The following is a 26,040-nucleotide window of genomic DNA, read 5'->3' as shown; positions in this document are numbered from 1 at the left end:
ATGGCCAGTCCCGTTAGCCGCGATGTTCATAGCAGTCAGTGACGTGAGGGGGGCCTGGCTAAGATTTCCGGAAGCGTACCTCACTCTGAGAAAGAGACCAGGAAAACAGAGTAAGGGTGAGCATGAGACACAGAAGCCCGAGGACTAGAAAGTCCAGGGCCTGCTACTCCATAGAGCTGAATGCCAGTCGGCACATTCTCTGGGAGAAAGGGGATGTACTCTGAGGCTCATGGCAGGGGGTTCTAGTGCAGTCTCCCTCTGTGTTCTGCAGTATCTTCCCTTGCCCAAAGGATGGGGGAGGTTGGTTATAGCACTGGCTTTACAGTTATAGACAGGAGACTGGCAAGGAGGCAGGGTCCTGCTGAACAGAGCTTGTAGAGCTGGAGTAGATTCATGTTTCCTGATGGCTAACTTCCTGCCTTGAAAGGCAGCCCCTTAGCGCACTCTAGTGGCCAATTTGGATGTCTTTGACTATTGCTGGGAGAGGAGAAAAATACTGGTGCTGGGGCCACACCATTCACCATTTAATAACCCTCTGCTCACTGTTCCAAGGGAAGGGAAGGCGGGAAAACAGACATCTTGGCCTGGTCCCAAGCCTGACATATAACCCTGCCTTAGACATCCCAAGCACACAGAGCTCAGGTGGCCCCTGTCTGGACACCTTCCACCCTCCTCCAGGCTCTCTCCCTGTACTGAGCTCTCACCTCCATCTTGCTATAAATCCAGGGAAGTACTTCTGTTACTTTGGTGTACACACCAGGCTTGTTCCTCTGGCCACAGCCTGTGCCCCAGCTTGTGACACCTGCCAGGTACCAGCGGTTGTTCTGCTCACAGACAAGAGGTCCTCCACTGTCACCCTGCAAGGAAGAACCAGAGAGTGAGCCAGCCTGGTGCACAAGGGGGGTCCAAACCAGGAAAGCATGGGTCTCCAATCCCTGGGTCAATACCAGCACTTCAGCCATCCCCCATCTCAAGGGTCATGAGACCTGAGCTCCAACCACAAAGACTCACCTGGCAGGAGTCCCTCCCTCCTCGAAGGTCCCCGGCACACATCATCCTTGGGGTAAGGTAATTGTCATAGACCGAGTAGTCATTGCACTTCTTGAAGTCGATGAGGTTAACCTGAACCTCTCGGAGGAAGGGGGATGTCTTCTCTTCAGTGAGGTGAATGTGGGGAGAGAGGATAGGAAGCCAATGAGACCGTGAGAAGCCTCGACAGCCATCAGCTTGCACCTTCAGGACCCAGAGTCTGGGAGTAGACAGCCCATGCCTGGGTCCAAACCCACCCCAAGGTGGCCTTCCAAGGTGAAATACACATTCTCACACCAGACACAACTCACTGGCCACAAAACAGAGACTTGTTCGTATGCAAACTCACAAGCCTATGGGCTACCTGACTGCAATGGTTTGAGTGGACTGCCAACTTGACAGGGCCTAGAATCACTAGGAAAGGAGTCCCAGGAAAAGGCTGGAAGGGTTTTTCTTGATTAGTTAACTGAGGTAGGAAGACCCACCTAAATCTGGATGGTGCCATTTCATGAGCTAGGTCCTAGGCCTAACAAAAATGAGACAGGAATCTGAGTAGTAGCACTTAGCTCCCTCTGCTTCCTGACTACTAAGCTCAGGCTGCCATGACATCCCTACCAAGAGGGACTGTACCTGGGACTGTGAGCTAATAAACTTTCCCTTCTTTAAGCTATTGTGGCAGCCTCGGGCAGAGAAACGAACACAATGAGTTAGTACATCATCTGAAGAGAAACTAACATACTGAGTTAGCACATCATCCCCATTCAAACCACCATCTATCTCATTTGCCATTTGTTTTTGGAACCCTAAAGACTGTAGGGCAGGTCTTGAGCTCCCACTTATAGGCCTAGATAGGTCTTCATTTGCATAGATATGGCCTACAAAACAATACACACACACACACCATGTAAAACATACACAAACATATGTATGCTCATACACATATGCACACACATGCACAAACACACACACACAGTACAAACATACACACACAGCCTTGCATCTCTTTCTCTCACCATCTGTCTCCTTGGTTTTGCCAAAGCCAGTGATCCAACAGGTCTCATTGAGGCTGAAGGTCTGACCATGCATAGGGAGGCAGGCAGGGTGGATATGAGCTGTGATGAGACATTTTGGGTCAGTGTAGGAGCAAGGTTAAGAGAAAAAAAAAGCTAAATGCTAAGCAGCAAGCAAGGATGCCTCTAATCTCTCTCTCTGCTCTTGACTGTGGATGAGGGGTGACTAGCTGCTGGAGGTCCTGCCTTGACTTCCCTGGAAGGATAGACCATAACCTGGAATTGCAAGCCAAATAAACCCTAACCCTAACTACCACCCTACACCCCGTCAGGGTCCTTTGCCACAGCAACATAAATGCTCTAGTCTGAGCACATGCTAAATTCTTTGGTGTCTTGGGGATTAAACATTGGTATTTATACATTTTGTCTGCCTGAGAGTAAACACACACACATGGAAATGGAAATGAAAGGGTAATATCAATTATTAACCAAAAAGCATGATTTCTTCTTTATGCTCATTGTTGAAATATGTTTTCACAAGTCACATGGTTGTATACATTCTGAAGCTGTAGTTTGCTATTGTTTGGGGAGGAGTTTAAATTATTGAGTTTTCACAGAAAACACTGTAATTCAAAAAAATCCCGCCCTGATTTGAAAACCGAAAATCCAAGCTTATAGTCTGAGACTAGGGTTATGTAAATCTGTACTGTGGTTCTAAGACTTAAGGTCCACTTCATGCCCCAGGACACACCCACGTCAGAAGAGAAACTGGGGAAAACATAGGTGTTTTAGCCAAATGGTTTTAGAGTTGCACGAGGTCGAGAAACCCTGCTCAGTTTCATGGTGTGTTTGTGTGAGTTTCAGGGAACGGGGCTGCTTGAGTCCCCAGCTTAGCTCTAGGCTCCTTAGATGAGCCTGGGTGGGTGTGGCCATAGACAGATTGCACATCATGGCTCAGCCCAGGGCTCTTTCTCCTCACCCCATTCTGATGAGCTCGCTGTTCTGACAGGTGGCAGATGCTTCTTCCGTATGGATATGTGAGGGAACACCAGTTCACAGGCTCAAGGCTCCAGAATGTCTGGACTAATCAGAACTCTCCAAGGATTCAGGGAATCCCGGCCCTCCAAAGAAGACGTGCCTGCTTCGCTTCCATGAGACTTTCCTTAGGCTTTTTCTGTGGCCCCACCCTTCAAGTTCTCTTCTTAGCCTCATTAACCAATCTCTTTAAAGATTTTTATTTTTAGTTACGTGTATATGTGTGTCTGCATGGCTATGTACACAAGAGTACAGGTGCCTTTGGAGACCAGAAGGGGGCCCAGAAGCCCTGGAGCTGGAGTTAAAGTGCTGAACATGGGTGCTGGGGACTGAGTTCTCTGATAAAGCAGTATGTGCTCCTAGCCACTGAGTCTTCCTCCAGTCCCATCTGTTCTTTGAGCACTCACCTTAGCTATCCTCTGCACTGCCCCCCAGTCCCCAGCCTGCCACATCTGACTGCCCTCTCCTCCCCTCTGATCCCCTAACATGACTGCCCTTTCTGGCAGTCTTGGTGCACCTGTTTTGTTCTATATTTGCCATTGTCAGTGTAGCAGACACACAGTAAGTAATGAGCAAATGAGTGAGTGAATGAATGAGGCCTTCTTTGACATTCAGTGTCCCCAGTGATCTGAGAACTTCTGTAGACTTTCTGTCATGCAGCCTCACTTGGTCCTTTGCTCCCAAGTTGGAGCAGTGAGTCACTCAAACCTGTGCTCAACTCATGTTCTCCACTGCACTGCATATCATGAGCTATCCCACAGCCAGGTGGCAAGGACCCTGCTTTGGAGCCAGATTGATCTGGATACCATCCAGGAGCTACTGCCTGTCACTCATGCCCTCAGTTAACATCTCTACTTTTCCATATGTCAGATGGAGCTCATGGGCTCTGCTCTACTGGCCTGGTTGAGAAGAGTACACACAATCATACATACCAAGTATCTCCCAGTGGGTTATGGCTTAGATGTAAAATGCCCCATATAAACCAGCCTATGTGTGATTGAACACTCCATCCCAGCTGGTGGCTCTGCTTTGGGAGGTTGTGGAATCTTTAGAGGGTGTTCTTCACCCGAAGAAGTGGTTTGCAGGGACAGACCTAAATGTACATAGCCCATCCCCACTTCCTGATTTCACTTGGGTATGAACAAGTAGCTACACACTCTTGCTGCCATGAAAATTACCTGCCTTCTACTGTGCATCTCCTCTTTGGGGGACTGGATCCCTTCAAGCCAGGAACCACATAAATCCTTCTGACCTTACATTGTCTTTACTAGGTATCCGTCACAGCAATGAGTTAAGTAACTGGTGCACACTGTCTGGCAGCTGCTAAGTGCACAGTTACTAACAGCAAATCAATTCATCTACTTACATTTATTAGGACCAGTAAACAAGCCCTAGCCCTTGGGCCAATTTACAATGTGAAATATGTCATTTGGGACACACGTATTTCTAAATCTTGGGTCTAGGTTTCCCCAATTAACATTGCCTTTCTTCCTTTCCTTGTGTGTTGCTCAGGTGTATGTGTGTGTGCACGCACACACTAATGCACACACAGACATGTGTAGGTGTGGCTGCCCATGCAAGTGTATGGGGTCAAAGGATCATGCCAAGATGTCTTCTCTCAATCATTTCTACACCTTGTGTTTTTGAGACAAAGTATCTCCTTGTGCTAGAAGCTTTGCCTAGTTATCAAGCCCCTGAGGTCCTCTTGTCTCTGCTCCCCAGTGCTGACATCACAGGAATATGCCACCAAGCCCAACTTTTTACTCTGGCTCTGAGGATCTGAGCTCAAGTCCTCATTCTTGTACAGCCAGCACTTTACCCACTGAGTGTGTCCTCCAGACCCCCAGTTTTCCTGCTCGTAAAATAAATGTATTTCATGTAACCATCTCTAAGTTCCTTTGGCTTTTGCTGTGATGACACCCTGGATCCTTAAGCTGTGCAAACAGGGGCTTCCAAAGCAAGGGTGCTGGGAAGCAGGGGCACCCTCACTCACCTGACAGGGTCAAGGGCTTGGACAGCCTAATGAGAGCAATGTCGTAGTCATCCTGTTCGTCAGTGTAGTTACCATTGATGATGATCTGGGAGATAGAGGCAGCCTCGGGCAGCTGGTGCAGGTTGCTGGTGCCTGCATACACCTTCCAACCCTCCAGAATCTTCTCGCGGGTTCTGCAAGAGCCACAGAGTATGAGTACTGCATTTATACACCTGTCAGAGTTCACTGCAAGATCTGCCACACACAGGCAGCCAAAGCAGGAACACCATCCCGGAGACAGGAGGATGAATAAAGTGATCTCTGAAGGTGACCTATGTCTTATGAAGCCTACAACTACTTCTCTCCTCAATTGTTCTGAACTGGCTGTCCAGAACCCTCGAGTGGGGGAAAAAACAAACGAATGAGTAACTCCTCTATGTGTCATTCACCCCCATTTTCCCATCTGCGTGCCACTAAGGATGAATCCCAGCAAGCGGGACAGTTGTCATCTGCCATGGAGATTTGGACAGGACAAGGTAATGAAGAGCCAGTTTTCACAAGATCTGTGCTATGGGTTCCCAAAGGCTTCTTGGAACTCTCAGAAGCCAACTGTGCCACCCTGCTGCTGTCCCTGTCCCTCAAGTCCTCAGACCAGCATTCCCAGTTGTCACTCTACTGCTGTTAGTTCTGCAGCTGTTCTTGCAGGAGGTAGCAGCAGCAAGCCTGGAGCTCTCCAAGAAAAGGATGCAAAGGTCTTCTTCTAGCCGGCCTCAGTTTTCTTAGGGGCCTCGTTTTTCATCCTTGGCTCAAGCTCAAAGCCAAGCCCTTGTTCACACCACTTGATCTTTTGATCAGTAGCTGACCCTGAGGAACTAGGCTTTCACTAAAGTGTCCTTATACTCTTCCTAGTGGCTCCAAGTCCCCAGCAGCATCCAATCAACCCCCCCTCCCCAGGCACTTACACAAAGAAGCAGTGTGCAGCGGTGAGCACCCACTGGGCATCGATGAGTGTGCCCCCGCAGATGTGAGTAGTGCCAAAATGTAGGCTGACTTGCCAAGGCCACTTGCTCTCTGAGGTCAAAGACCCTCCCACGATCCGCCCGGTCAAAGCTCTCAGACCACAGTCTGCGGGTAGTAGAAAGGACAAATTGTGACGTGTACTTCTTTCAGAGACTCTCCTACTCTTCTTGGACCCAGGGCAGGCTTGGGCAGTCCTAACCTGAAGGTCACCCTTTGATCTCTAATGTGGCACACCTATTCCTTGTCCAAGCAGAAATAGGACAAGGTGGTCTTAGCCTTCTGGGGTTATCTAGTAGGAATTCTGACCCAGGGAGTACCTGCCTTGTTCCCATTCATTTGCTTTTTCATTAATCTACCAAATGCTTAATCCATACCCAATGCTTTGGCATTGAATCTGGCTTGGTTATGAAGGTGAGTCGGAAAAGCAAAAGATGCCACCACAACCCAGAGATGGTGAGAATTAGTATGGTCATCTCTCATTTCAGATGGAGGAAAAATGCATTTCCTAGGTTTGCATAGCTAGGTTTTCACGGGGAGCAACTCTGGAATGAGTCAAGCTCAGGACAAGGATGGGCATCCTTCTGGGTGTGTTCAGATATGGGGTCTTTCTACTTGCAGAGGAGAGAATAGCACACTGTCTGAGCAGTGGGTACTGCAGCCTCAGCAGCAGGCCAGCCTGCACTCTGGCATTCACCAAGAACATAGATCTTGTGAAGTCACTAACAGCTAAGGCTTAGGGGTCAGCTCTAAGGTCAGGTATCAGCTCCCCGCCTGCCTGAATTCTGATCTTAGGCAAGGGACATTGGGTAGCAATGGTGATTGCCCTGTAGGGCTCTCAAGTCAGTAACTACAGCCATGTCTCTACAGACATAGGTGCAGTAAGTACCCTCCATGGACAAGCACTCAAGTGAGCACTGACAAAAAGTCTCAGCTAGCCCACCCCCGCTGTCCTCCCCCTCAGTTCTCAGCCCTACCAGAAGTCCAGGGAACTCATGTGACTTCCTCAGAAAGACAGAGATCACAAGATCAAGCTTCCCGTGGTCAGAAGGACCAGGAGGGAAATAGTAGCCAGGCACCCCGATTCATAGGCTCTATAGCCCTGAAGCAGACTCCACTGGCTTGGAACCCAGGAGCAGCCCTTCCCGCGTTCCATCCCTCTGCTCTAGAAAGCCCTCACTCTCATCCTCATAGGCAATACTTCAAAGAAAAACAGCTTACGGGAACACTGGAGGGAGACATACCGCTGGGAAGGACATTCAGACCTACACAAGAGGTGAGAAAAAGGGTCAGTAGCTGCCTGTTCTTTCCAGACTGGTACCTGCTCAGTTCCTGTCCCATTTCCAAGGAAGCTACCTTTAACAAGAGAGGTGTGGACTCTGATCTTCCCTCTCCGAGTAGGTGAACCTCCTCACAGTACTTTCTCCAGGAATGTCCATGGAGGCAAACTCTCTCCATCGTCTTCCCCTCCCCTTCCAGTTTTCATTTGGTGAACCACACAAGTAGGCTAGTTCCCTGTTCTTCAAACCCAAGCAAGCCTCTGTGGTCCCATCCTCGTCCTACAACCAAGCAGATCCCAAGGAGCCTCTTCTATAGCCTCATGTTCCTCAATGTAGCAGGCACCGAGGGGCCACTCTCAACTGGAGGCCCGCGTCTTCTCGCACCTCACATTAGGTATGCAATGCTAGTGGGAAGACTTCCATTGGGGGGGGGGAGAGCTGCAACAATGAGGAACTGCTGTGCAAAGGTGACAGGAGGGGCTGAAGCTTCACAGGTGCCCCTCAGTCCCCTGCTCCTGTCCCCAGTGATGCATCTTTCTAAGTCCTCCAGGTGAAGCCTGTGTACTCCCTCTCTGTGGCCCCATGGTTTCTTAGTCATCTCTTAGATCAGGCAAGCCCTTGCAGATGGGAGGCAAGAGCTTCTAACCTTGGCATGATCTCTGCACTAGATCTCAGATAAGAGCTCTTAAGCTCTAGGTGTCCACAGCACTCCTGGCATCTTGCGATAGAGCCTGGGAATCTGGGCCCCAGGGAAGGGTGAGAGAGGGGGCTCCCCGACTCTAAGCACCCTCCACCAGCCCTCTGTTTGCAGTCAGCCCACTTGTTCCACTGCACCTGTAGAGGCTTTCCTGGATGGTGGAGTTGTATTCGGAGAGTAAAAAGCTGCTGGTGATGTCCCTATGGGCCACCTCAGTCGTTCGGTAAGCACTGCAAAGAGGAGGAAGAAGAATGAGCACCCCGTGGTCGGCAGACCTTAAGTCCTCCAGCAACGTCAGAGCACTACGCCCTGGCAGACAGGCAGGCCAGAATGGCCTGTGTGCTGGCCACTCCTGCACAACATTCAAAGCCTGGTTCCGTCACATGCTCTGCTCCTGTCACCACCAGCCCTTCGACTGCCCCAATAGCTCTCCAGTATGGTGTAGGTCTGGCCACAATACCAGTTCCTGGTTAGGAAGGCATGTTCTTGGCTCCACCTCAGACTTACTGACACCCAGAAACCTATGTTTTAACAGCTCCAGGCAGTTCTGATGCATCTTTGACTTTGAGAACACCCATCTAGCCCTTTATATTGGGGCTGGCTGGTTTTTGCATCACTTGACACAAACTAGGGTCATCTGAGAAGAAGAAATCTTAACTGAGAAATGGCCTGTGGTCAAGTCTGAGGGCATTTTCTTCCTTAATGATCTGGGAGAGCCCAACTCACTAAGAATGGTGTCATTCCTGGGCAGGTGTGCTAAGTTGTACAAAAAGGCAAACTGAGAAGCTGAGAAACCACGTTCCTCCTTGGCCTCTGCCTTCAGTTCCTGCCTCCGGTTCATTCCCTGATTTCCTTCAGTGATGCAGTACAACCTGAGAATGTAAGCTGAAAGAAACCCTTTCTTCCCCAAGTTGCGTTTTTTCATCGGGTTTTATCACAGTAATAGAAACCCTGACTAAGATACTATCCAAACTGTGACACACAATCCAGCGTCATCAGCAGCACCCCAGACCTACTGAGCATCAATCTGCATGTTCAAGGTGACCCAGAGAGTGACCTGGCATATAAGATGTTGGCTCTCAGGACAGCATGCCTCTGAATTGCCTGGGTATTTGCAAAAAAAAAAAAAAAAAAAAAGTTTTGAATCCCTAGTTCTAGGGATTCAGATTGTGAGGTCCGTTTTTACAAGCACATGGTGATTCCAGTGTGTTCTGCTCTTTGCCTGGAACTTACATACATTTCTAGAACATTCTATATTCTTCTGTGAACTGGGCCTGTGAATATGCATTCCTCTACCCACACACAGTTGAGAATCTTCTCCATTGTATCCCACAGGCCCCACACATACCCTTGGTGCGGGACTGCTGGGATAAGCCTTTCCCACATCACACTAGAGGTTCTGTCTTGTTCTTTTATGCCTGTGTGTCACATAGTCTACTAGAAGCTCTGTGGGTGCTCTTTGCATAGATGGAATCCAAAGAGAATGCTGAGGTGCAGGGTAAAAGAGCCAGCCAAAGAAACTCACGCTGACCCTGAAACCAGGACCAAAGACACACATTTTGGCCCTGAAACCAGAGCCAAATCTGCTCCTGGCCAACTGAGAACAAAACCAACCAATCCCTGAATAGGACAACCAACCAGTCCTTGAAAAGGAAAAACCAACCAGTCCCTGAACATGAAATCTAGCCAACCTGAGTTTGTACAAGCTCAAGAAGATTGAGATCTAACTCCCTCCCTGAAAATCTCCCTGCAAAAACTCTCCACCCCTCAAAAGCCCTATATAGGCCCTGTGGGGCCAATCCCCTGGATTCCTCCTTTCCAAATAAATCCCTTGAAGGAGTGTTGGGTGAAGACCTTTCTCTGAGCAGAGCACAATCCAATCTCTGTGGTGAAACGCTTGCAGAGTGGAGCAGAGAAGCAACAGACCTCTGCTGGGACACCTCTTCCTTTGGGGTGCAGAGCAGACGTAACAACTTTTCCCTGGAGCTGGTGCAGATTGCTACATTTCTGCAGGGGTTTGCCCCTGAGCAGAGTGAAGCAGAAGGAGTAAGTTTGGGCCAGAGCTGAGAACTCCCTAGTGAAAGAGAGCAGAGAAGCAATGGATACCTCTGCTGGGAAAGTCCCTTAGGGGAGCGGAGCAGAGTTCGGCTGTAGCTGAGGAGCAGGATTGCCACATCCCATGGGGAGACCATCCCCCACCAGAACCCAGCTTCAGGTATCCCTGGCTTCTTGGCAAATCAGGATACCTTACCCTCAGAGCTGTAACACTCGAAGGTACAGTCTGACTTCTGAAAGTCAGTATATATTTTCCTCTGCTGCTGTAACACTTGCAGAGAGGTTTACACTTGCCTGAGATCACACACAGACAAAGACACCTGGTTCTTAAGTCTGAATCAATTAGTACCTCCTTTACCCACCAGGACTCTGAGACATAGGTGGTGGCAGAGAACTAGCTGGATCCTAGCTCCAACCCTATCTTTCTAGGTGTTTCTTTTTAGGGGAACTCACAACCACATACTCATCCATTCATCCCTAAACCAATCAGTTTAAGAACTCAGAGAAAGGGCATGCTTATAATCCTAGCACTGTGAAGTAGATACAGGCAAATCCCTGGGGCTCGATGGCCAGCCAGACTAGCTTCCTCACAAGCTTTGGGCTGGTAAAAGGCCCTCTCTAAAAAAAAAAAAAAAAAAAAAAAAAAAAAAAAAAAAAACCAGAACAACAAAAACAAACAAACAAACAAACAAACAAAATTGGCTGACTCCTGAGAAACACCTGAGGCCAACCCTCTGGCCTCCACATGTATGCACATACATGTGCAACCACACACACATGACTCAAGATGATGAATGGAGGTGCCTATCTGGCCTTCAGGTGAGAGGGGCCCTCAAGTAGGAAGATTCACTCACTTCTGCTCCACCCACCAACACTGGCTTCTTGGTGTAAACTTTTTACACCAAGCTTCACTGGACTTGGTCAAACCATACCAGTCCTATCCTGTGTCTCATTCAACAAGCTTCACAACCAAGCCACGACTACTATGCTTCAAAGTCCACTAAAGTTTTTGCACATCTGGGCTCCTAGTGCCCAGCGTAAGAAGGTAAGATGTTCCCAAATACCCACCTTCTTTGCAGAGCCATCCCAGAATCACTCAGTGTGGTGATGACCCTGAAGGTGTTTTCACAAAAAGAGCCCTAGGGCAGAACAGTGCAATCACTGCTACTCCAACACACAGTGGAACCCAGGCCACTGCCTTTTGTAATTTCTCAGGTTGTACTGGATTGATGGGATTCTCTCTCTAGCTATACCAGACTCATTCCATGTTCACCTGTCAAAGCCCAGCTGCTGGCAGGTCCTCTTGGAGTCGCTGTCATTCCAGCTGCTGCTGCAGACAGGGAGCCACTCACCAGAGGAGCCAGAGTAGACCTTCAGCAGAGACCTGTCCCAGTCGAACCTGACTGCAGAACAGAAAAAGGGCAGAGCAGGGTCTCAGTGCTCAGGAAGCTTCAAGCTTTTAGGAATAAGTTGTGGGAGGCTCTTGGGAGAGGTGTGGAGAGGCTGGGCTTCCCAAGCACTGATGAATGGAGGTCCAAGACTTCATAAGCACAGAGCGAAGTCAAGGGACTGTGGCTGGTCAGCTGTTCATCCATCAGGACTCAGGAGACCATTGCTGGGAAAGGGACAAGCATCTAACTCTTAGAGGGCAATGGCATGCTCAAAGGAAAGAATGACAAGGAGCATGGTGTCAATGATCTGAGTGTGTACTCATAGGACAGCCTTGATCACTGACAGGTGCCGTCATGGGCAAGGGTGTGTGCATTAATAACTGGAGAAGTTATTAATACCCTCAGCAAGGGTACTAAAACCACAGAAGCATAACCACAGAGGACTAGTGCTCAGGAGGTCTTTGTGCTTGCCTAGGACATGAAGAAACCAAAGGGGTCACAAATCTGAACAAAGGAATTGGGTTCCAGAGAACCCTCAGCTTTTCTCCAGCCAGACTTTGTTTCTCTCTGTCTCACAGAGTTTATGTAACTGTCACCAGTCTCATCCAGTCCATCATTTTACAAGTTAGCAGTCAGAAGCTCTAAGACGCGCATGATGCTCAAAACCAAGTTTCAAATCTGTGTCTCCTGTGACTCAAACCAAGATCTTCCAATTTTCTGCCCATTGCCTTTGCCCCAGAGTGTACATACTGGTCACACACATACACACACACACACACACACACACACACACACACACACACACACAGAGAGAGAGAGAGAGAGAGAGAGAGAGAGAGAGAGAGAGAGAGAGAGATATGGTCGGCTGCTCAGCCTTCTTACCACAGCCCAGCTCATCACTTTTCATTTTGCAGTCCACCACTCCATCACAGCGAACTGCATGGTTGGGGCAACTCTCCATCGGCTCTTTGTACTTGATCCCTGTGTGGCCTCGCCAGAAGTAGACTAGAGAAACAAAACAAAAGAAACAACAAGCAGACAGCTGGTTATTATCAGAGCCCAAAGGACAGGACACTCAGTAGCCCAAGGCCCTGGGGATCCTCAGACACCGACCTGCAATCCCTCTTGGACTCTGGGGTTCTCGTCCCCCATCTGTATGGAGAGAAAGGCTGCTCAGGAATGTTCTAGAAAGCTCCTGCAATCAGAGCAGCCCCGAACAAATTTGAACAGCCAGCTACCCAGATAAGAAAAGAAAGAGACCAAGAGAAACAGCCAGAGATGGGCATGGATCCTACTTAGGAAGCTTCCTTATCCTATATGCTAGAAAGGATAGTAGCCAGAGAAATCTTCTCCTCCATTATCCCAGAGTTCTCTCTCAGAACTCCTCTGGCATCCCCTTCTCTCTGTGCTACATAGATACATATATACAGAGAGGGGGAGGGAGAGAGGGGTGAGAGAGAGCAGGGAGAGGAAGAGGGAGAGGGGGAGGGGGAGGGAGAGGGAGAGATCTTCTTAATGGATACCATGATGTCAGCCTCAGCAGCTCCTAGGTTTGCATCCTCCTCCCTCACTCCTAAATGTGGGTATATCTTGTGCTTGGTCCTGGCTTCCTTGCCTCTCTCTATGCCTTTCAGTGTCTTCTCACTCAACAAGAAACATTTGGCTGATTTCCAAACGTGCAAGCAAACTTCTCTGACCTTATGTAGGAACCAGCTTCAAGTCTGCCTTTGCCTCTAAACCTGAGCTGTCACTCTACTGCCCAGAGACAGCTTCCTGTGCAGCCCCCACAGACCCGTCATCTAATGCCTCACTCAACCCCCCAGTTTCTTCCATCTCCTCAACCCTGACCCCACATTTTCTCCCCAGCTCTTCCATGGTCTCTGTCACTCTAGAGAAGGCTACCTGCTCAGACAGTCCCTTCCCAGTCAGGACACATCCTCCTAACCCCTCAGTACTGCATGCTCGCCTCTCAGTATCTTTTCCTCCTCTTCCACCCTAGATGTTGACACTCTAGGGAGTCTGGGTGTCCCTTTCACCGTGCTTGGGAAGCTGCACATCCTAGGACCACTGTGAAGTGTTTTGGATGGAGTGATGATGGGAGAGGAACCAGGAGGCTGGACTTGACCTATAGCTCGTACTACCTCTCTGGCCTCCATGAAGGAGCAGTGAGGACTTTGGGAAATGCAGAACCAGGTTAGAGCTCTAAGGCTACCTGGTGAGGCTGCCCTTGAGTGTGTCATGTCCCTCCCTAGGTCAGTCCCATTGTTTTCAGAAGCAAAGTACTCTGCTGGCAAAGGCAGAAGGAACAGACAGGAAGGAAACCTGGAAGCCATCACATGTGTTGTGATAATGACCACATCACTGAGTCAACAGGTGGAGAAAGTGAGATCCAAAATGTTAACTAACTTGCTGACATCACACAGCACATGAGAAGCAGAAGCAGGATGTTGGAGCAGGGATGTGTGGTACCAAAGCTATGCTATAGCAGCACACTACACTCTTTCTCTAATAGCCGTGCCACTGGAAGTTTCCATGCACCCATCCATCTCTCCATTTACCATCTCATGCTGCCTTTTCCGTAGAATCATTCTCAGTCTATGTTTAAAGCTTTCTAGCCTTTAATCCCAGCACTCGGGAGGCAGAGGCAGGTGGATCTCTGTGAGTTTGAGGCCAGCACAGCCTCCAAAACCTACAGAAAAACCCTGTCTCAAAAACAAAACAAAACCAAACAAACAGAAGCTTTCTGGCCTCATGCAACTAAACAGATGGGCTCCAGGCTCTCAAATATGTATCTCAGCCTGACTTGTTCTAGCTGTTTCTCAGAAGTGGGTGACCTTCCTGGTACAGAATAACAGGATATGTGCTCATCTTTGCTTCCTCCTAGGCTCCCCTTCTGGGCTGATTTCTAATGGATTGATGATCAAAGAGCCTAGGGCATGTTCTGGGTATCTGCTTCCAAGGGACAACAAGGTCCTGAATCCTCAGACATCACACCTTGTGCCATTGACCTTCAGAGGCTTTTATGGCATGTTGGTTTTCATAGATAGCTGTATGTTTTCATAGATTTTATGTCAAAAATTTACACTTCTCTCATATAGTTCTCCTAGTCTAGGTAAATTGGAATAAGGCCTATGAAGTGTATGCTGAATTGAGTGATTAATGATAAACTGGATCCCATCTAATGATACTAAAACAGAGCCCAATATAGTTAGTGCAATTGTTCCAGTGAATCTTCAGACTTCACCTGCAATGATGGATCCAAATCCAGAATCCCATGACACTCCACACACACTCTTACCCCAGTCATCTCAAAAGAGCCTAATACCCCATGATCCACGGTTTTCATGTGGATGTGAATCCCTCTGTTTCTGTGGTATGGCTCATGACTGACCCCATTCCATTCTGAAATGACCCAAACCCACCCTGATCCTGCTGTTCAACTCACAGAGAAGGATGAGTGAGACCACCAGGCTGATGAGAAGGATGACACATCCAATGAGTGGCAGCTGTCTCTGGGTCTCATGCCAGGAGAACTTGGACAAGCTGAGACCTAAGAACAGGGTAGTAGGGAAGGAAAACTACTGGGGAGGAGTTAAGCATGGTAGAAGACAGAAAAGGAAGCAAAACTGGCCCCAGAGGATCTGGCTAGGACCCTTGCACCTTGCGCCTTGCAATACATCTTCACCCCATCCACCCAACTCCACTCCTCCTATGTAGCCAGGCACTGTGCATGTGTCCTGATATTTCATCCTCACAACAATCCATAAGCAAAGTCTTATTAGGTCCATTCTGTAGATGGGGGAACTGAGGCTCATGGAAATGAAGGTCATTCAAAGTCATCAAGATCAGGTCAGAGATTCAAACGCAATGTCTCACTACAGAATCCATCCACCAAAGTGCCTCTCCTGCCCTGGACAGGGACAGGCTAGCATGGGCCCAAAACCATGAGTATTTCTTCACAGTCAAATGGCAACCAGACCTGAGTAAATGGGAGTAAGGCAATGGGGACAGGCTGAGGTCTGGCGTAAGTGAAAACAGTTTCCTGGGGGAAGAGCCAAGCCTGGAGGCCCATTGGCTTCTTTGACTTCCCAGCAACCGAACTGCTGAATCTCATTTCCCTCACATGTTTGGAAGCTTGGAGTGTCAGAGTCCCTCTCATTCTTCTTCCACATATGGACAGACATACTAATCATGACCTTACACTACTGCAGACACCGGCCTGGAAGACATGCAGATCAGATAAAGGGAACACCCCCTCCTCTAGTTGGGAGCCCTTGCTCTTGAAGTCAGATCTCCAGTGTTACACAGTTTCCTAGCTCTTAGCTTTGGTTCCCCCTTCCCACCTCCTTTTGCCTAATTTCCACTGTCTCAGTTTGTCATGTCATGGTCTCTTCCTACTCTCACCTCACCAGGTACCCCATGGTCCACTTTGGCTATCCCAGGGTCACGAGGAACAGAATGCTTTCTGCGAGCATCCCTCTGCCCAAAGACACTGCCCTGGTTCTCTGCCCTCCCTGTGATGGCCCCCTTACCTGGGCTCTCCCTGGTGGCCCTGGTGGCTGCTGCTGACCTGGCAGGAGATGCCCGGATGGGGACAGCCCCCACTGGTGTTGCTCTAACAAGGTACACTCTCGTTGGGGAGGATGTCGTGGAGGCTGACCTGGCAGATGATGACCTGCCCGACGATGACCTGGAAGGTGATACTATGGCTGGAGATGTCCTTGCTGGAGAAGACTGAGGAGGAGAAGCCCGGGCTGGAGAGGCCCGGACTGGAGATGCCCAGGCTGGAGATGGCCTTGCTGGGGAAGCCTGAGGAGGCGGTGTCCTTGCTGGAGAAGTCTGAGGAGGAGGTGTCCTTGCTGGGGAAGCCTGAGGAGGTGTCCTTGCTGGAGAAGCATTCTGCAAATAGAATGAAGATCATTCCTGTGTCTACCCTCAGCCAGCCCATCCCAGCTGTGGGCCCTACTGAATGGGGGGTGGGGGTGAATGCTCTGGGGCAAGTGTCTAGGGACAGAGCAAGTCCCATGCTTGAATATATTCAATACAAGCCCTGAGCAGAACAGTTCAAAGTTCTCCTCCTGAGACAAGCTGGGACTTGTCTCATTGTCACTACTGAGTAGGACACAGAGAATGTACTTTTTAACTCTTCCCTTCCGGGAATCAGAGGTAATGGGTTTGGTTACATCTTCACTTTATTGGTGCCTGTTGTTTGGTTCAAGGAAGAGTTTGGCCACACTCAAGGCAGGGACCAGAGAGTCCATCAGTGGGCAAGGGCGGTCACATGTAAGTGCAGATCCCCCCCCCCCCCCCCGCTGCATGGGGATGCATCTGAGTGTGTTTAGGGACATTCAGACACTAGCCTCTGCTACTGCAGCTGTTCTGACACCAAGGTCACCTTCTCACCACTGTTATCTAGAGAAAAGATTTCCAAAATAAGCAGATTCTGGCCCCTATGAGGGGGGTGGGGACAAGGAAGGTAGAACTAGAGAAGGCATACTTGTTTTTATGGGTGCTGAAAGTTGAACCCAGGGCACCGTGTACAGCAGCAAATGCCCCATCACTGAGCTCCACCCCTGACCCAACTTGGCTGTGGGCATACTAGGCAACTAACAACTCTGCCCCCAAGCAACAGTCAGGCAGCCCTGGGTCCCAATCTCAGGCCTGTCCTTGTGTACCAAAAGGACTGGAACCAGTCTCTTAAGCTTTTCGCTCATCTGTGAAATAGTCTGGCACTAATTGGGAGAGTTCTCGCCAGGGCCCAGGATACAGAAGTCACCCAGTAAATAACAGTTTCTTCTCCCTTTACCTTCCCATATACAGCATCAAGAAGACCAAGGTTCAAGGGCCATGGGGTATGGGTGATTGATGGGAGAAAAGACTACAGTCATTCATTTAGAGGGATGGGCCTCAGCAATGTGAGGCCCTGAGTGAACTTCTCAGCAGTGGTGGCCTGGACCTTGGCTCCTAGCAGGGACCTGGTGTCACAACACCTCTACTAGGGTCCAAAACTTTCCCAGTACTGGGGAAATTCCTATGATTTGATATAATAAGGTACACTTTAGAATCTACTACAAACTTTCACGTCTGTGTCCTTGTGGGGTTCTAACTTCATTCTGAGAGTTGGCCATTCTAGAAGCTAATTTCTAGAGTTGGATTACTAAAACCACAGAGACAAGATTCCATCCTGGGTCTCCTTACATCCACCTTAACTCAGAAGGAGAAACCATTGGTGCTGTTTTCTGAAGACAGACATAAGGCACTCTGAGCATTTGTAGCCTGACCAAAGAATTGGGATCTGGGACCTTGTAAGGCGGGAGCTCAGCCAGGGGCTGAGGCAGAGCCCAAGGGTTTCTTGGTGGGGTCGTGACCTTGTGGTGCTTTTTGTTGTGAACTAGACAGGCCTCCCAACCCTCATTCCCCTGCCTGCCAGGTCTGATTGGAGCCTTATGACCCAGACTGAAGCCATTAAGTTACAGCGACTATGCCCGAATTCAGCCTCGTGACATGAGCAAGCGACTTCACGCCTTTCCACACAGCTTCCTTATCTGCAAGGTGTGGGTCATCACCCTGCTTCGTATCACAGTAGTCATAGATGAGACATGCATTGCACTTGTGCATAGTGAGGACTGGGGTGACACTGACTGTGACAATGGGTCTGCTTGGTGTTTGAGAATGTTTGGCTGGAAATTCACCTGTTTGAATAGGGCTGCACCCGTTCCCTGCTAGATTTCCTTGGGCAGGTCAGCAAGAGCCAGCCAGAGCTTGTTTAACTGTATAAACAGGGCTAATCTCATCTCCTCCCCCATACAACTGGGAATCTATGTGAATAGGCCTGGACTGCACATGAGGGTCTAGCTATAATGAAGGTAACAGCTCACGAGGCACCTTACTTGGTCGCATGTCAGCCTCCTACTTGCTCTTTGTAGTTGGCATTGTTAGCTCCACTTTACAGACATTAAAACCATGGGCTGGTAAGATATAGAATAGTGTAAGGTCGTAGAGCTTGCTGCCAAGCCTGAAAACCAGAGCTCAATTCCTGTAACCCATATGTTCAGAGAGAGAAACGATAGTGGAAGTTGTCTTCTGCCCTCCATGTGAATGTACCACACACACTACACATGTAAAAAAATAATAATAATAAAAAGGTGATCAATTTTCAAATTTCTAGGTCAAGTAAGGGAGAGGGCTTGGGTTCTAATCAGGCCAGCTTGTAGCTAATGATGTCACAAATGACCACAGCAGTCTCCCCCGCCTCTCCAGGGCTCACCATCTGTAGAGTCACACATACTGTCTAGTCTGGTTCTCACAAGGGGCCCAGTGAGCAAACTGGTAAGAATGGCCATCCCTGCCCTCCCTCTCTGGTTTTGTCTGTTTACATGATTGTTAGTCTGTTTGTTGAGATGGGCTCTCATGTAGCTCAGGCTAGCCTTGAACTCCTGGTACAGCTAGAGATGACCTTGAATTTCTGATCTAACTACAGGCATGTACCAACATACCAAGTTTTAGCAGAGATGAAGATCAAACCCAGGGCTTCGCACATCCTAGGTTGGCACTTTGCCTGCCTACCCATAGCCACAGATCAACCATCTGCCCTCTATCCAGGAGAGTTGGGACTTAGGAATGATCCTAGCTCCCCAAGTAAAGGAACTCTCAATGTTCTGAGTCCCTCATCAAGGACTCTAGCTGTGTCCAACTGATCTTGACCCTTCAGTCCTGGCACTGAATCACAGATGTGAGGAGTGCAGGGACTGGGCTGGAGGAGAGAGGGTTAAGAAGGTCCAGGGCAAAGAGTACAGGGGAATCAGAAGAGGGAATATCTGTGAAGCTGGAGTAAGAGAGAAGAAACTGGAGATGAGCCAGCAAGGTGGGAGGTCAGTAGAAACTAGAAAAGGTAATGCTGGAAGCTGGTAGGTAGTCCTGAGTCAGAGGTATTCCCCAGCCTTGACAGACTCAGCACTGTGTTATGAGAGCTGGGAGCAGAAGCTGGGTAGTGTAAGCCTCTCAGACCTGTGCAGGAGAGAGACCTAGAACCCCAAAATCTAAATGAGAAATGCCACTTGGAGAACTGTGAGTCCCTGGAGGGCATTGGAATGGAAGGGCAGCACCCAGACAAGAGGACAGAAGCCACTGAACTTTGACCCAGACTTCACAGGTCATTAGGAAGCACCCTCATCTTCAGAGTCCACGAGGATGCCAGTCCATAGCCTCCCTCTTTATGCATTTCATGGCCTGCCACTTCACCCTTCTGGAAGTGTTTCCTGATGTCTAACCTGCTACAGCACTAACTCATTTCCTCCCCCTCCATCCTTGGAAAGCAATGGCAGAGATGTCATCCTCCCATATGAAGCCTTGACTTGGTCCTGATGACACATTGTGCCCCAGGAATGGAGGAGACTTCTTCTCCAAGGTTCCTAGGTACTAAGGTAGAAGCAGGTGGCCAGAACTCAGGCCTCTCAATCCGAGTCTTTGGCAATATACACAACTCCAAGAAAGAAATTTGTGACCAAGTACTTGCAGGGCCCTGCCCTTTGCACAGCCAGCTACAGAGCAGAGACTGTTCTAGCTTCATGGGCAGGTGTCTATGACTGAGTTAGCACCCAGACAACTTGGGCCATTTCCTAACACTACCATGTATTCCCTGTGAGCCCATGCCCACTGTCTCTAAGGTCATCGCTTGCCATCAAGCACACTGCATACCAGTTACCTTTGATGCTCCTGGTTGTTCCTGGGAAGCTCTGGGGGCCCTGTTTACAGCTTGTCAGGCTGTCTAGAAGTTCTGGTGTATCATGGGAGGCCAAGGGTCCAGGAAAGGTATACCATGAGGAAAGTTGGACATGGTTGTGCATCGCTGTAACCCTAGAGTTGGGGGCACTGAGACTCTGATCTTTAGAGCTCACCAGCTACAGACTAAGAATCAGTGCACTTCTGGTTCAAGGAGAGACCTTGTCTCAAGGCAATAAGGAGGACAAGAATAAAGGAAGACACTAGACATCCTGCTCGGACCTCCACATGCTCACATGCATGCACCACACATAAGCACACGAGTATGCAGGTGAACATGCATTGCATGCATGCACAGGAGCATACACACACCTATGTACTCCTTTTTCAAAGTTCTATACAGAAGAACATACAGCTAAAGACCCCCTAAGCCCCCCATTTCTAGTCCTGTGCCCACTCTACCTCAGCTCCCAGGGATGGATTCTGCACCCACAGGTAAATGGGGCATTTTTAAAAATTTCTCTTAGCTGGTGAAGCATAGGAGTTAGTCAACAGCCCCCGAGTGTGTCTTGCATTGACGTCCCCTGAGTCTCCTGTGAGTCAGTTAGCTAGCTGTTACTGCAGGCTGAAGTCCCTGGCTCCTCAGCTCCACACTGCCCACGAGAAGAGCTCCACACAAGCTTTTCTGCTGGACCCAGGAAATGTGCAGCGACCATCAACCTTGCCTAAGACAGGGCCATGGAAACTCCTTCCCAGAGCCACTCCTTACAAAGCCATCACTCTGCGGATACACAGGGATGGAAGGACCACTAACCAAAGCTTCCTTTCTATGATGAGATGGTCAAGGTCCAGAGAGACTCTGGTGTGCCTAAGTTGCTGGCTTGAGGCAGTGATAGGGACACAGGTCTAGTCATCTGGTTCCGCCCTTGAGCTGCTACTACCTAATGCTTTACTCTCTATTGACTTCTTCCTTCACCTCCAGTGAGCAAAACCAGACTGGAGTTCTGCACACCCCTCTTTCCCAGTTACCCTGAGTTTTAAGGGCTATCAAAGGAGGAGATACAGAAGCTACACTATGGTCTGCACTCTGGAGCCCTAATCCTTACTGGGAGCTCCTACTGTTTTGTCTGTCTGTGTCTTTAAGAATTTTGCTGTATAACCCAGGCAGGATGGAAACTCACCATCCTCTGCCTTTAAGTACTGGAGTAATAGGTGAGCCTCACCTTGTCTAATCTGGGAGCTCCCTTTCACAGGGACTAGAAGTTCCTGTACACTGGAGACAGGGGAGGACAGAGGGAAGCTGAGTTGGGGGAGCTTGGACTCCACCGCCACATGGACCAGACTGGTCTGGCACAAAGCCAGGCTTCACTGTGTCCCTCAGGACATGGCTCAGGAGCATAGAAGCTTGCTTCTCCTCCTAGGCAGCTATGTGAGCTAGGGGACTGTCACGTCCCTGTCAGGCTCTCAGTTCCTTATTGTCTAAAATGAAGGGATTGATAACAGTTTTCCAGAGGTTTCCATGACATGTTCAGGTCACATAGAGTTACCATGGAGCTCAGTCATGGGCCCTCATGGTGGGGCTTGAGCCCTTTCCTCACCTCAGCAGAAATTCACATCTTTTCATGCAGTGGCCTCTGCCCAATATTTCATTTGAATGGAAGAGGCAGCTGCTGCAAGAACTTGAAAATGACTGCCTTGGGTGAGCATCCCAGTTTTTTCAATTTATAATGCCTCTTGGCACATGAAAGAAACCAGAGGAGGAGCCATAAGACCATACCTCACTGGTCACTTGATGGCGCATTGCACATTCATTCATTCATTCATTCATCCATCCATTTGTTCATTCACAAATGACATTAAAGAACGTGGTGTGTGGACCCAGGGAGATGGCTCAGGCATGAAGATCTGAGTTCAAATGCCCAGAACCCATGTGAAACCAAATGCAGTTGTGACCATCTGTAATCCCAGTGTTCCCATGGTGAGAGGGGAGGCAGAGACAGGAGAATCCCTCTGAATCCCACACAAGTACTGTACACACACACACACACACACACACACACACACACATACACACATACACACATACAGAGAGAGAGAGAGAGAAAGAGAGAGAGAGAGCACATATAACCTGCATACATCTATACACACATAAAGATTAAAAACAAAAAATAAAACACTGAGTGCCCACTGTTGCCAAGTAAATGGTATTCCCTGACTCTGTTTCCCTGCTAAGCCTCTCCTGTCTGCAAATGCAGGGGTGGCTAGCATAGAGCTAGGTCCTAGAGGCACTTGGAGCTGTCCCCAGCAGAGGAGCCTTCACCCAGGAGCGCCAAGGCCTTTGCTTAGAGGACAAGCTGCTGTCTGTTGTGTTTCCCCACCTGTCCACCTGCCAGGGTACAGTCCACCCCCATTGTTGCTAGACTGGAGGAAGCTGTGCTGCCAAAACAAGACACTTAAGCTAAGTGGCCATTGCTACATCAGCCAGTCTTCCCACCCAGCACTGAGCTGGAGCCTGACACACACTCCCACATATTCACACTAAGTCACAGGGGACAAGGCAGAATGAGGCTTGGTGGGGTGTGCCAGGTGCATGCTGATCAGCACCAGTGACAGCAGGAATCAGATGTTCCAGGTGAGGGGTGTGGCCCTACAGGACAAAGACAAGCTGTTGGAGGTGCCTGCAGTTTGGGGCTGTGGGATTACAAGGGGTCCTGAGTGTGCTGGTCTTCCACCTTGGGAACATATGCAGCCTCCTGGGAAAGGTGTGCATCTTGGCTCATGCTGGGCTTCACACATCCTCACATACAGCCAGCTGCTTGCAGAAATTCCCAGCACAGGAAAATCTGTTCTCCAAAGGACCACTGCTTGACCAATAGGTTGACTTGAGTCCTCCCTAGAAGGCACTGCAGCTCCCCAAGCATTGAAAAACACGACCCACTTGGCAAAAGCACAAGATCTTCACATTTGGCAAGGACAGCTCATATACCCAGCAGGACACACTTGTTATCCCTCCCTGAATTCCCATTCCAGTGATTGCAATGGAAACAGAAAGAGATTTTTTGGGCCATTTGTCCAACCCTCTTTGTCAGATGGGGGACTGAGGCACAGAGAGAAGATGAGTCCCCCAATTTAGAGGAGCCTGCACTAGACTCCAGACAGAGATGTCGATGAGAATGCTACATGGCATAACTATCTGCAGCTATGGTATACCAGATGCCATTCTAAAGGAGCCTTACTATACAACAGACTTCTGAGACTCGTTGAGACAGCTGCTCCATTTTACAGATGAAGACACTAAGGGACAGGAAGCTGAGGAGACCCTGTTTTGTAACTTCTGCCCACCATAACAAGTGGTTCTTCCTTGGGTTATTTTCCAACAGCAGTCTCGCTGTGTAGCTCGGGCTGGCTTACTACTAACTCTCCATCCTCCTGCCTCAACCTCTAGCATAGCTGGGATACCAGGTAGGTACCACCCAACTCATCTAGCTCTGCTTTCCTTCTCCATCCCTTCCTAAGAGCCTTCTGAAGGTTCAGCACATGCTGCAGGAATGCCAACAGAGGAAGCCCTCTGGTCACCACTTCCTCTCTCTTTGTGAGAAGAACAAAACCCACAATGCATCTCTTTGACACTGAGTTAGACACAAGTAAGCACTTTCCATTAAGTCCCCTGGTAGGTGACCAAGGGTAGATAAAAATCCCCATGAAAATCTTAAATGTATACATAAAAGTCACATTTTTCTGGGAAGGTTTAGGAGTCTACCTAGGAGGTAATACTTAGAGATGAGTTAAATATTCTTATTTCTCAACCCAGCAAAAATTAACTTAGATTAAATCAGAGTCTCAACCAGCAAAGCTGACCACATAACAGCAGCGATGTCTTTGCCAGGGCATGGGCCAAGCCCTGTCCAGGCCTCAGCCACTGAGCCCTGGGGATGCCAAGTAACCAGACCCCACATTTTATGGGTTTCCCCTCCTAGGGCTCCTTCTAGAGATAAAGATAAAAGGAGGTTGTGATCTCTGGATCCCAGGCAGTTTCCAGTTAGAAGAGGCGTTCTATTTTTCCTAAACCCAGGGCAGGCCTTGGCAGTGCCCTGCCTGTCTCCAGCCTGTCCCTGCTCTTCAAGTCTGGGAGAGACTGGGCGATGTTGACACACTCACCCGGTGGCTGCCTCTGTCCATGGTCTAGGAGGATGCTTCTTCCAGGCTCAGCTGATGTCAAGGAGAAGATCCATGTTGGCCCCCAGGTCCTCCAGCATGTGGGGAAAAGGAAACTGAGGGCTGAGGGCCAGCCCCCAGCAGATGGGGCGGGGAAGCTGGTCGGATGTGTGAGGTAATCTCAGGTATAAACAACCTAGAACTTGCCAGACCAGTCCATCAGCCCCATCCCAGGCCATCCCAGTTACTCAGCTAATACCTGGGCTTTTGAAACTGCCACCTGAATTTATGTGGAGCCTCTGTGTGTGGGATCTCCTTCACTGCCCCTCCAAGATTCCTCAAAATATGTGCACCTTAGCCTACCAGGGACGGCCCTGTCCCCACATTTCCAAGTGCCCCCGTGTCCAAATCCCAATCTAGGCACAGGAGATGGACCTCTATGTTTCTCTGATTTCTGTTTATTTTTATGAAAACACTTAACAAAAAAAATGAAATCTGGTGGTTTTTGAATTATGCACATGATAAATTATGTCCATTGACAGCAGTAAAAATTACAAACTATACCAAAGTCAATTAGTATAAAACATGTAAGTATGTAAATGGAAACCAGTCCAGGGAATAGTGAGCTGACTCATCGCCTCATGCCCTGTGCTCTGTTCCGATCGTCAGAGGCCAAAGAAACAGGAAGAGACATGTGTCCTGATCCTAGCATAGCCGTACTAAGAAGTGTGGGGAAAGAGGCATTAGGTGGACTTTGGGAAGAATGTTCTAGATCCTGAGCATTTTAGAGAGCTCAGAGATGTTCTAACATTTCCTTTCACCCCATTTTACAGATGAGGTCAGGATGTCTAGGAACTCAACTGAACTCACAGGTAGCATGAGATGCCAGCACCCATGGCAGGCTTCGTGTATCCATCATTCATTCATGCAATAACAAATATTTTCAGAGTGCCCACGACATGCCTGGCCCCACTCCAACAACTTCGTGAAAATCAGTGTGGCTGAAGAATGGTCAAAACTAAACCAAAATCCTTTGCTACGCTTTGGGGACTTTTGTGCCAGCAAATGACCACGGAGACACCACAGCAAGAACTGAATCTGATAGAGGGAACTGATTTCTGAAATCTAAAAATACCTGGCAAGGGTTGAGAAATACTAGACTGACCAGTTAGCTTGTCTCAAGCTGGTCCCTTGAGAATAAAAAATAAAAATTGTGACTACTCTAGTAGGCTCTAGTTTCCACCCACCAAATCTGCCCTGTCCCACATAACTCCACTAGGAATGCTCCTTTTGTGACAAAGCTTCAGTCTTGCCCAACTCTGAGGAGCACTGTGGAATCCCCAACTGGTCCATGTTCCCCCATGCAATGATTTTGCACCTGAATAAAACTCTCATTGTTTTTTATTTTTGCCTCTTTTTATGAATTCTTGGTTTACATGGAATCCTAAGAGCCCAATAGTCTTAGACCCCTGGACCAGCACTGACTGAGGGGAGGCTGACAAAACTCAGCAAACCAACCAAGCAATGGGCAACAGGCAGTGGGAAGTCAGAGGAAACGAAGGCAGGAAGGGACGGAGGAGGCTGAGAGTGCCCTGGCAGTTGGGTTAGTGACCAGTGATGGCCACTGGGGTGAAGTCTGAGGCTGGCTCCTGCCCTTGTTTAGACCAATTGATGTGGA

The 26,040-nt window shown here is 49.0% G+C and overlaps 1 protein-coding gene across 1 annotated transcript; it reads right to left on the bottom strand.

Moving 5' to 3' along the window:
* Tmprss13 (transmembrane serine protease 13) lies at positions 1-24,516 on the bottom strand. Its single transcript, XM_051197297.1, has 13 exons — positions 24,366-24,516; positions 16,019-16,385; positions 14,932-15,036; positions 12,369-12,491; positions 11,369-11,498; positions 8,178-8,270; positions 7,285-7,328; positions 6,009-6,171; positions 5,068-5,240; positions 2,043-2,141; positions 1,012-1,154; positions 705-857; positions 1-85 (listed from the first exon to the last, which is right to left on the bottom strand). The coding sequence occupies exons 1-13, from the start codon at positions 24,384-24,386 to the stop codon at positions 59-61; spliced, it is 1,641 nt and encodes a 546-aa protein (XP_051053254.1). The 5' UTR covers positions 24,387-24,516; the 3' UTR covers positions 1-58.
* Between the last annotated feature and the right edge of the window lie 1,524 nt (positions 24,517-26,040).

This window comes from Phodopus roborovskii, unplaced genomic scaffold (genome assembly GCF_943737965.1).
Source record: "Phodopus roborovskii unplaced genomic scaffold, PHOROB, whole genome shotgun sequence".
Taxonomy (NCBI): domain Eukaryota; kingdom Metazoa; phylum Chordata; class Mammalia; order Rodentia; family Cricetidae; genus Phodopus; species Phodopus roborovskii.
This window is presented reverse-complemented; position numbering and strand designations above follow the sequence as displayed.